General features: G+C 39.4%; 1 protein-coding gene across 1 annotated transcript in view; it reads right to left on the reverse strand.

Moving 5' to 3' along the window:
• The window catches only part of LOC134742320 (uncharacterized), a 111,090-nt gene that overhangs the window by 61,107 nt on the left and 37,463 nt on the right, over positions 1 to 12,520 (reverse strand). Inside the window, exon 7 of the mRNA XM_063675370.1 lies at positions 6,075 to 6,239. Within this exon, the coding sequence (XP_063531440.1) occupies positions 6,075 to 6,239 (165 nt within the window). The remainder of the gene's footprint in view (positions 1 to 6,074; positions 6,240 to 12,520) is intronic.

A 12,520-nucleotide genomic window follows, 5' to 3' on the forward strand; every position in this document is an offset into this window, starting at 1 on the left:
GAAAGTAAAAAGCGGGGTGGAATTGAGATAATTAATGAAGTGCCTGCTAATTTGTGTGCATAATATGCTCTAATTGAATGATTGCTATGAGAATTTTTCCAGGCGCTATACTTACTTTAGCTGCTGTTACTAAGTCCACGCAGACGAAGTCGCGGGCAAAAGCTAGTAAATAATAAAATAAAAAGCCGGCCAAGTGCGAGTCGGACTCGCGCACCGAGGGTTCCGTACTTTTTAATATTTGTTGTTATAGCGGCAACAGAAATACATCATCTGTGAAAATTTCAACTGTCTAGCTATCACGGTTCATGAGATACAGCCTGGTGACAGACGGACAGACAGCGGAATCTTAGTAATAGGGTCCCGCTTTTACCCTTTGGGTACGGAACCCTGAAAAAAGAGAATAATAAAAAAAAAAACGCGATACGCGACCGCACCACCGAAGCTGCCGACGCATTAGATAAGCCTCTGTTCTACCGAACTTGGCTCGACGCAGAACTTCGGTATTTCGCACTCGGTCAGACCATGATCATGATCTTACGCAAGCATTATACATTCATTTTTCATCATATCGTTCATTTTTACACTGTTATGGTTAGGTATGCCATTTTGCTACCTAAGTTAGTGATGGCTCACCATTTTTCATAGTACCTATTACTGAGATACCATGCCCACTTACTAATACCTACTTACCTATATGCACGTAAGTTATTTCAGTATGGCTTAGTCATAAAAAAACGTTAGTCACAGAAAAATAAATGGTGTTTGGAAACAAATTACAAACACACATAACGTTGAAAGCGTATTTTACAACGCAATATGCGGAGCATAAGTTTCTCGATTCTTCCTTCCGCAAGTACATATTTTATGTATCACAGTCATAACTCGTAAAGAACTGAGTAACGGAGCGCGAGGCGCAAGCTAACTTCAACAAAAGAACAGCCCACAGAACAGAACTTTTAACAATCTTAAGTTGACTCACTCCAATTTGAATAAGAAGCAACCGTGTCAGAATAGAGATGACAAATTTCGATAAGGCTGATCTAAATTTGAGGTTTCCAACAGTACGTCAGTTCTAAGGCGGAAGAATACGGCTTTATTTAGTGTCGGAGGTTTTGCGGCTCGAGATAGGGGTGGGACAATAAATGTAATGATGTCAAAGCGACAGGGCCGCAGTAACGAGCGCCCTCCCGCCTCTACTGCTCTACACATTCTTTTATTACAGTGCACCCCTCGCGACAGCCGCGAGACCACTCGACTGGAAATATAATCACTACAGAAACAGATCGTTTTGTAAACAGAGTGGGTTGAGGCTGTTTAATTAATTCTACTGATCTTTTTAAGCCGCGAATTGGTGACAAGTTAACCTCAATGAATGAGTCTTAATTGTGTGTCAAGCGGTACGATATGAGAATGATTAAGACAATGGAAATGTAATGGATGCGAGACGTTGCAAATGATTTCGTTTGCGCCGCTCCGCCTGTTTACAATGCAAATTCATCTAGCACCGCCCGCGCGGGCCGCACGCCGCCTCCGCGCCCGACATGTCATGTGGAGCGCGACTCCGTCCGCGTACACTTTCATAGGAAACAAATCATGTACGCAGGTTACTTTCGACAACCGCAATCACGTGACTGTGCTGATTACGATCTAAGAATTTTTCCTTAGTTTTCATTAAATTTCACAGACTTGAACGCGAGAACGTAAAATGTTTTTTTAATTAAAATTCACGCCGCTCTGCACTGACCTGCGAGGAATTTCTAGTAATGTCATGTAGAAATTATTTAAGTGGAATTATGCAAACGCTTTTTAATAAGACCTTTAAGCTTAAGCTAAGAACGCACATAATTATTTAATTATGTGTTAAACGCAACAATCATGATGATTTTTGCCACAATTTATATAAACACTAGGTATACCCTAACTTAGGGCACTAACGAAAACGTTGTAAAGCTAATTATCTACCAACTGTATGGTAGAAGAAAGGGCTCAACGTACTCTCTCGTGCTGTAGAATTTGTAGATGCTAATGAGCTCGGAATAGTCCACGGCTTGTTGAACAAGTAGAGCCCCACCCTCATTAATCTGTACAAACTTTTCTTTAAACAAGCAACCGTTTAAAATTTATTTTTGTAATCGCCAAACAATTTTACGCGCCAGCCTACGCCGTAAGCTAAGAGTAATTGTTAAACTGGCAATTTAACTCATTATACGTTAACCCAGAAGGCACGATGTTCCCAGTTCAAAATAAACGACATAATTACTAGAGCTCTTCATTGCGCTTCATCGCATAATTACACAATCTACTCGTCCAATTGGTCATAAATATCATTAGTCTAGTAGTTCTGCATGAATTCGTCAAAAAATTACACCGGTTGAACAAATTCTATCTGAGCACCTTCTCAGATTTGAGAATTTTAGTTAAATATCTCCGTCGCGCTGACGGCGACTCCTAAAATTAGTGCGATAAGGACAAACAGCTTAGGCGAAAAATCCTGCGTAAAAATCTCAGAAATCGAGGTTTCGTTTTCGACATTTTCCTCCTCCAAAACTTAACCAATCGTAACGAAATTTCGGGAACGGAATGAGAAAGAAATTATCTGTGTCTGACCGTTTTCATTTTTGCCTTTATTGTTGCCGATTTTGTATAGGCCGCAATAAACGCAAAAACGCAAGGCCGTTTTAGCGCTCTTTGAAGTAACCTAATAGTAGCTAAGAATATCAAAAAAAGCAAAACGTACAGACAAGAGGTACTGATACTCATCTAGGGCCAAAATCCAGAGAGGAAAATGTCGACAACGTTCGTATGGAAAAATTACCACTAAAATATCCTCTTAACACGCATTGTATTCAAATATAGTCAAAGTTGATAGCGACAATCAGGTACAAAAGCTATGCAATCGGAAGATGTAGGTAGTGGATTTAAATGATCGTTCCGAATGCTTCTATTATTGTATTCATAGCGTAACTCGTTAACCCCTGAATGAAAGCTGGCAGATACCGCGTATGTTTCCAACAGTGTCAAGGTCAAGAATGGCACTTAGTTTGGTGCCAACAAGCGTCACCGCGTTGAAATGAGCGCGGAATTCTCTTATTTTACGACGGAAGTGAGGATTGAGAAGTAATCTGATATTGTTGAGATGTGTTGTGATCGGGTTAACAGTGACATTTAGTGGGATGCGCGTGCGCGTGAATTATCGTTTATCGATCTATCGCGCACAATGTTATCACAGCGATCAGCGCGCCGACCGGGCCGCACTCCCGGCCCGTGCTAGCGTGGAATGCCACACCAGTGGGAGTCGCTATCGGAACGCAATTTGACATCAATGCATGCTGATGTAACTTATCGCAGCCACCAATCATTCCAGTTAATAACAGCTGCTCCAAATCCGACGCCTACGTAGCACAAAATGGCAAGATCAATAGTCACCCACCCTTATAATTTATCTAATTTATACAGATGAATAGATATTCAAACCAAATTGGATAGTAGGCTGAACGCATAGCAATCCAACAATCCTTTTGATATCTTAACATCAAACAGTACTAAGGTAAATTTCCGAATATTCAAATGGAATGAATAGTGACATGCGAGGAAAGGTACCGGCGACAACGTAATCCTGAACGATTCGGCAATTTTAACAAGGGATTTGGGTATATATATAGAATTGAATCTCTGTAGATAAACAATACGAGTGAATTTGAGTGCACCGGACGTGGTAAGTTCAGCTAGCCCCCGGCGAATTAGTGACAGCTGTCTTCCCCTGTTTGAATACTGACTCACGGACGACAGTTTATACGGCTAAATCGCATAATCCACAGGACGGACAGGCGCGGACTGCCAGCCAAGTGGAAACGAAAGGCGATGTAGGGATTTAGAACCCACTGGAAATATTAAATTAAGCGGGGAATGACGAATTAAACCAGGTCAAAGTTCGGACTCGGCTGTTTGTTAAAACCTCATTTAAGTAGACGCGCAGTTTCCCGTTACGAAGAGTCTGCATATAGCCGAAACTATTAATAACACTATCCGAGTAGTTAGTTGCTCCATTCGTTGAGAGCTAATCCATCACCAATCTCCACGATATTGCGTTTACAAAGAGTGCACAAAGCTAATAATTAGAAAGGCTTCGGCGCGAGGGCACGGGCCCGAGGGCTGCGACATCGACAGGGGGCGAAGCGAAAACAAAGTATCCAATTTCTCCGCTTCCCCACTTCCGACGTAATTACTACACAATATTGTGGGGCTGCGGTCAGGCGCCGTAGCCCGGCTGAAATCTAGGCACCGCTGCAATCTCGTTACGGAACATAAAGTACAGTTTTATTGTTCTCCTTAGGCTTTTTTCGCAAGACCTATTCAAACAAAGAAACCTGTACCCAGAATAAACCGACGCAAACGTACAGGTGTTCATTGTTTTTTTAAACTGTAGCCAGTGTTGTGTGACAACATGAATGGAACGTAAATCTCGTCATGTTGATTTTGCTATCACATTAGCTAGCTGACAATAACCTGATCTGGTCATGTGCGGGACATAAATCACGGATCTCCTCTCGGTCCAAACGTCAAACTGTCATAATGCTGATGGACACTATGGAAGGGGCGCCAAAGCCAATACACGCATCCCTATTATACGATGTGTCAACAAGCGGGATAATATTATACACGGCCTTTATTATAATTATCCGACTTACATTGCTCAATTTAGACAGGGGGAGTACTTTTTGTTTAATTCCACTAATCTAAAGAAGCACTTTTTAAAAACTCATAAAAGCGCGACCCCTCACGAATGCTTCCGTCATCGAGGCATTTCAACGTAACCCATTTTGGTGGGGACCCGCAACAAAACGAGCTAACATTTACAAAACAAGAAAATTTTTGTCGAACAAGATGAAAGCTCTTATCGCCCATGGCGTAGCGATCCATTAAAGGCACTTTAGAGTAGACTCGAGGGCACCAGTGCTACTGTATTTACAAATATTAGAAGACCTTCCGACTCTTCGCAACGTCACTTTAGTTAGGAGATTTTAATGGGAGTGTGCTATCAGTCAGGGGTCTTTTAAACTGGTTGTGTTTAGCGTAAGAGCACTCAGATTTTAAGCAAACACTCTTACGTTAGAATCATGTGACCCACCCTGCACACAACAAACGACGTACTTGAGAGGCGTGCCAATCAATGTCGATCGCCAAATCGTGTTATAAGGCCAATTATGTCGCGCGTAGTAGACAAATATATTGTGTAAACATCGTGTTTACCGCATAATTGTAATTACAAATCATTCATTTCACAGAATGTCTTGTATTTGTCGGGACACTAAAATTATTTTCAATTTACCTTGTTTTGCGAACTACATATTTATAAAAAAGAAACCACCGTCGTGGCGACTCATACATTGATTGAAGGCCAGCAAATGCAATTTAGTAGACACCGACTTCCCTTCGTTTCCGAACTAGGTACCTATCGCGAAGAATGGGGGTCGAGCGGTGATTCATTCGCCGCACAATAGATTTAAGTTATGTGATTCGCATTATAACGACCGTAAAATTATGTTAACAAAAACCATTTTCACGCTTTTCCTTTTCGGTAAGGAATACAAATAAAATTATAAACAATCATATGCTCATGTTTATTTAATTACGCACATTCAACACAGTAGAACAAATGATGCGTGAAAATAAGCTTTCAGTACGAATTTATATATTAACGATAGAGCGATAATTAAAGATAAACATAAAATTGTAACCTATTAAGCTGTGAAAGATCTATCACAACGTATAAAATTGACGAATTTAATCATTCTTACGTTAGACGGTTAGACTATTCATCCTATGGCAAGATACTGTGCTCATTTTTATAGTTTAACCAAATATCAAGGCGCGAAGGCTCGACTTACCTACTAACTTTCTACCTTACATTTGGTACGAAGGATTCAAGGGTCATGGACACAAATACACATGCAGGACGTAAGGCAATCGTGTTTTGATTCGCCGAGCGATCACCTGCCGTAGGTAAATTTGCGCGCTTTAAACAATCGAAGGAAGCCTGCTAAGGCACCAAGGTCAGTGTCTTGTTCACTAACCTGGATCTGCCGCCAGCTGTCTGTACACGGCGAGCGCGACCTCGTCTTCGCTGACGAAGTCCCACAGTCCGTCGCAGGCCACGACAACGAAGTCTTCATCTCCGTCTAGGTCCACGGTCGCGAGCTCTGGTCGTGCGGTCACGTAGGGTTTGTACATGGCGTCGCCTGCGAGACAAAAGGTATTTAGGAATTTTTGTACACTAGATAAAAAAAAAAAAACTAAAAAAAAAAGTTTTGTATGGTTGGTCATTTCTACAAGTAGATATGCATTAGAGTGACATGTGGGCAAAATCACTACGAAGTAGAATCGAAGAAGCAACAGATTCGGCTGATGAAACGAAAAAACCGGCCAAGTGCGAGTCGGACTCGCGCACGAAGGGTTCCGTACCATTACGGAAAAAAACAGCAAAAAAATCACGTTTGTTGTATGGGAGCCCCATTTAAATATTTATATTATTCTGTTTTTAGTATTTGTTGTTATAGCGGCAACAGAAATACATCATCTGTGAAAATTTCAACTGTCTAGCTATCACGGTTCATGAGATACAGCCTGGTGACAGACAGACGGACAGCGGAGTCTTAGTAATAGGGTCCCGTTTTTACCCTTTGGGTACGGAACCTTAAAAATGGATTGCTTCTTGAAGGATTGACAGCAATCTGAGGCAGCTATACGGTTTCATCCTTACGTGACCCACTAGGCAAAATGTGAATTTATGTTAAATGTCCTACAGTGTGTACATTAGGCTCTAAATAACAATAACATGTAGGATGCGCCCGACCGATTCGTTTAATAGTTACGGGATTTTTGTGCATAATTATAAAGTAAACGCAGACTTAAAAGTTGCGGCCAAGCTTGCAAGACAGACATATTTTAAACATCGTAAACTTAGCGATATATTAGTGACGCAGTTAGTATTCTTGAAATCATTTCGTCTGGATTTACTCTGCTCGCAGACACATTGCTCCTAATAAACGTGGACTCCAGAAATGCTTTACTAACTTTATATGTCTGAGAAAGTTGACCCATGCACACTCGTTCCTAGCGTTTCCAGCTCTACTGAAAAATTTGTTAATCTACAATATTATGAGCATTGCTTGAACACGGAAATATAAAAACCGGCCAAGTGCAAGCCGGACTCGCGCACGAAGGGTTCCGTACCATTACGGAAAAAAACAGCAAAAAAATCACGTTTGTTGTATGGGAGCCCCATTTAAATATTTATATTACTCTGTTTTTAGTATTTGTTGTTATAGCGGCAACAGAAATACATCATCCGTGAAAATTTCAACTGTCTAGCTATCACGGTTCATGAGATACAGCCTGGTGACAGACATACGGACAGACGGACGGACGGACGGACAGACGGACAGCGGAGTCTTAGTAATAGGGTCCCGTTTTTACCCTTTGGGTACGGAACCGTAAAAACGAAGTACCAATCTACAAAACCTGAGCATTTTCTATTTTAGATCTTATTTGTTTTTCTTAGTAGAAAGGTATGACGTTTTGTAAGGGATTATTAGTTAAAACGTTGTTCGTCGTAGTTAAAGTTTTAATGAATTCCTTTTTTTTTTCGACGGAAAAAATCCGCCTCATTTTAAATTAAATTAATTTAATTGAGCCAATCTGTAGAACTGTATTTTCGAAAGATTTATTAATTTTCAGGGTCAGTCTAGACTTTTTAAAAATTGTACTGACAACACTACTCGCTCCTTGCATGTTTGAGGCTGCCCTTATTTGTCTACGGCTCTAACAAAGAAACTGCAGCTGTCGTGTTCTTTCGTAATGAGATTACTTTGAATGAGAGAGTCCATATTTGTTTGACCTTTCTATTGTAATGAACTTGGTACGCACAAAGAGTGTATACAATTATAAATATAGTTATATAGTCCACTCGAAGATTAAAACTTAAATAGCGTGACTAAGGTCACACGTCAAAAGGAATGCAGAAAGGGTAAAGAGTATTAAATTTATGCTACAAATCGTGAAGTTGTTTTCTTTTTAGGTTTGGATATGAAATGAACTCTTACTAACGCTGTCAAGGGTTCGAAACGTCGGGATCTCGGGATGTATTTTAAATTCATTATACGCGATGTAATTCGTCTGAATAGTTTTATTTCACGGATAAATATCGCGGTAACCGTAGGCTATATTTGGATATGAAAGTTAAAGAATAATAACTTACAAATTACATATATTTGTTTACAACTAACATGTTCCTTACTGCCGTCTGTTTAAGAGTTTAAGGCCGTGTTTAGTGGGCCGCTGTATTTTTATAAATATTTTTAAAGGATTATCCGATAATTCCTAAGTTTGTTAAGCGTCAACAAGTCATTAGTCAAACATTCCGAATACAATGCGTCTGAGCAATCGCAATTAATTCTACGTGGAGGCCATAGTAAACTAATCTTGCGTGAAGCACCCCGGATAACTTTCAGCCGCTTTAACGCTAGGGCTACCAACAACGGATTAAGAAAAAACCCTGATTTTAGTGTCCTGTATAAAAATAGCAATTACTTAGATTACGTAGTTTCAACTGCGAGCAAGTCTGCTATTTTGTCACAAGTGCAAAGATGGGCAAGGAGAGGAAGATGGTTTATACTCTTTTGCTTTATTACAAGAGTTTACCTCCAACGTTGGAAAGTCGAAAGGGGAACGTGAGAATATTTTAACATTCTGGCAACTTTACAAGCAAATAATAAATAAAAAATGTCTTAACTCCTACTATTTTATCTAACTGAAGTCTGAATGGTTTGGGAGAAAATACTAAATACATAACAAAATAAAAAGACCCATAATTATTCACCTGCAAAAAAACCATAAATCTTCATAATTTATGACCATCTGTACAAATCTTCAGTCGGTACGCAGGTACTTATACAGCATGAATTTATAAAAAACCCGAGAAATTCAGTCGTCGCGTGTCTAACATGATACCAAATTCCAGGCATAATCCAGTCGTTTGGTGACCCTACCTAAGGGGGCCCAAGCAAACGTTTCCGAACTTAATCTGCCGTGGAACGCGAAATCGATGAGTAGTCTGCGATATGTGGAGAAAACCCGGAACGTCCTGGCCGAGAAAAATGTCAACACTATTTTTATCTCCCACTTCGCTAGATGACGCCTACCCTTAGGTGGAGGTTTCCTAACAATTGGAGATCAACTTGGAGTAAAGTGTCCAATATTGTTCGGAATCACTTGATTACTTTCTGCGTCAGTATCTTTGACAGAATAAACATTTCATTTCATTTATTTATTTCTATAACAATATGATATTTTGTTAGAAAAATCTTACAAACTAATACATGCACATAAATAATAGCACACATTGAGACAACGGTCGAGAGGGCATGTTTAATACAATTGGGTATGTCAGTTTTATAAATAGGTATTAACTAAGGAATCAAATAACGAAACTAGTAGATCTCTGTAGATTTCTTGCTTGATTTTATAAGATTTCATGAAATGTGACACTTCGGGTCAGAAATAAGAAAACTTTAAGACCTGACCAAAACTAAGCGGAAAAACTCACAACACCTTTCTGCAGACTTGCAGTGTGTGAATAAAATCGTCAATTCCTAACCACTATAAGTGTTAAGTGCACGGTGTCCGAGTGATCGATACGTCAGCAGTTAAAACACAAACATCGTATGTCCAGTTCCGCTTCTCTTCAAAAACATGCCTTCTTACATTGAGATAAGATATCATTTTGCAGTGCAAAGGAAAAGGAAATGGTATATTGTGGTGTTTAATAGCGGTGCATGGTAGGGCAAGACCGGAGGGTCGCACACGGCTGGCCGGCGCCCGGCGCGCGCACCAATCAACTTCTAATTTAATGCACAGCCCTATTGTTTTCGAAATCACGCACGTGGGTTGAAAATATAAGTGCTTTGATATGAATATTAATAATAATGATCAATTATCTTGTATTTGTTTATAGGTACGGAATAATAGCGCGACGACGATCTATCGTTTGTCGTCGATTGCTTATTTTACGGCGATAAAATAATTGGGTACCTAACGCATAAATAATTTTAATTAAGGTAGAAAAAAAGAAAAATGTTTCTTATATATTTAGTTTTTGCATATTCTATTCCTATTCAAAGTTCAGATTTTTAATTTAATTGTAGTAAAAAGGCGCGAGACTGCAATGTTAACATTTGACCAATCGATAACCAAACAAACATAAAATATTCATAATTCGAATTATTTTATTCTATTATTTATTAACTTTTTTTAACTTGAAAACATAGTGATTTTTAACCTATAGTAATTTATAAGTTCGGACACAAATAAAAGGAATAGCACATGATTTTTTACATAAACGCCAATGTTTTATTCATTTTCAGCTACTGAAGCAGCAAGACTATTGTGCCGAATCACGGAAAATTCACAACTTGCACAGAAACCTGTTCCGACATTAAAAGCTCGTTCATGAACACTTGACAAAAAACATACAATAGGCGTTAAAAAGGGGTAGGCGGAACACGGTGGGTGCGAACGAAGTTAATCGCTCGTTTTATTATTATTGCTCTGATACCATACAACACCAGCACAGTTAAGTTATGGCAGTCAGTTCTTTGACTCGTAAAATGTTGTATCTACGGAGTGATATCATTGGCCGAACGAGCCGGTCACGTGGTTGTGTGGTGTGTTTGTTTACTATACAATTCTTGAAGTCCTAATCCTAATGGATTACTCAAACATGCTCAAACGTTTTATCCCGTGTGTCAATTTTTCAGGCAACCGCGAACCACACTACAAAAAAATAATCTGTGTTTAAAAAAAGTACCTATTATGTAAATATGAATAGCAATAACAATTAAATTTTGGGGCTTGTTTTGTATCGAAAATTGAGTACATTACTGGATCAATTTAGATAAATTTCCATCTTAATTCTGATTTGGCATCAAATTATAAGCTACAGGGCGTGTCCTATGTGCGAGCTAGTTATATTCTGGTTATAATTGTCGGTTTTTGCGAACCCCTTTACGATGACTGGTCAATCCCTGGGGGTTAGCGTACCTCATTTTGAGAACCCCTGGAATAGGCTATAAGGAAAAGCACATTGATAAAATACAATATTTGTTTTCTTAAACTTTTTACCAAAATAGATAAGAATACACTATTTTAGGATAGCCTACGCTGCGGCATGTCAAACAAAACATGTCAACTTCTGTGAGTCAAAATTATTTAATGAAAATTATGACACGGGCCGCGAGCTCGAAGTAAGGCTGCAAGTGAGGGTTATACTCGGGACCGGGAGTTCTGTAGGCTATTATTACATACTACGGTGAATTATTCTCATATTCCCAGAATAGCCCTAACTTCACTTAACGTACTGAATATTTAATCTGTGGCAGTAGGTCGTGGTTCATTTTTCACAATGATCGTGATCATTACGGACGCGAGGCAGCCATTACGCCGTTAGCCGGGGGATGCACAACGTGCAGTTAATGATGCAATAATGCGGTTCTTAAGACTTGTTTGTCGATAATTTAACAGCATAACATTTTATTGACGTTACAATTTTAATTATAAACTAAACATTTTTGTATTTTTACCCTGGGGTAGAAATTTGACACCGTGTTTTACTATCAGGCGTAGGGTACCTACTTTTTAATGGAAATGCATTGAATTTTTGACTATGAATGATAGCTTAGCTTACGTTTAGCTATGAATGATCTGTATATATTATTCTGGCTTGGCTGCAAGTAGGGATCACATTCGTCCGGGTTTTCGCAGATTTGTTCTTAATGTGAGCGCATCCGAGAGGGGTTACGAAAGCTTCAACTTTTGTTTCGGGGGAATCCCGAGGGATGGAGGGGGAGGTGTCCGAGGAAGAAATGCAATTTTATCTAAAAGCCTGAGATTTTTGAACTTTTAATAGCAGCTGTAGTTAAAGGGGGGATGAGATGTCGCGCGTCATTAATTTAATGATGCAATGAATGCGGTTCTAGATGCCTATTGTCGCTAAGTATATTAGGGACCATTACACCACCACCACCACCACCAGGGTACATTCTGACCTGGCTATAGTTTTCCACTCATCTACTCGAAGGTCAGCTGGAAGAGATCCCTTATAGGGATAAGTTCGCCTTTGTACTTCCATTACTGTAATTTATTTTTGTAAACCTGTGTTGTGTACAATAAAGTGATTACTACTACTACTACTACACATACACCATAGTAATGCCAATCAATAACCATAATTCAATGACCGCCAGCACAGGAGCGAAAAATACTAACGTCTTTCACTGAATAAATTTTAAACCTGAATAATATTATGGAGTTTGTTTTAAACAAATGACAGAGGATTGACGTTTTATATGCTGTGGATTAAGGATAAATAATAGGCCGTCCTAACATATGTTCGAAATGGCAAAAAAGCTTTGGCTTTGGCTTTGGCTTTGTTGTGACGGAGTGTGGAGGTGCCTCTAAACTTCTT

Source organism: Cydia strobilella, chromosome 6, assembly GCF_947568885.1.
Source record: "Cydia strobilella chromosome 6, ilCydStro3.1, whole genome shotgun sequence".
Classification (NCBI taxonomy): domain Eukaryota; kingdom Metazoa; phylum Arthropoda; class Insecta; order Lepidoptera; family Tortricidae; genus Cydia; species Cydia strobilella.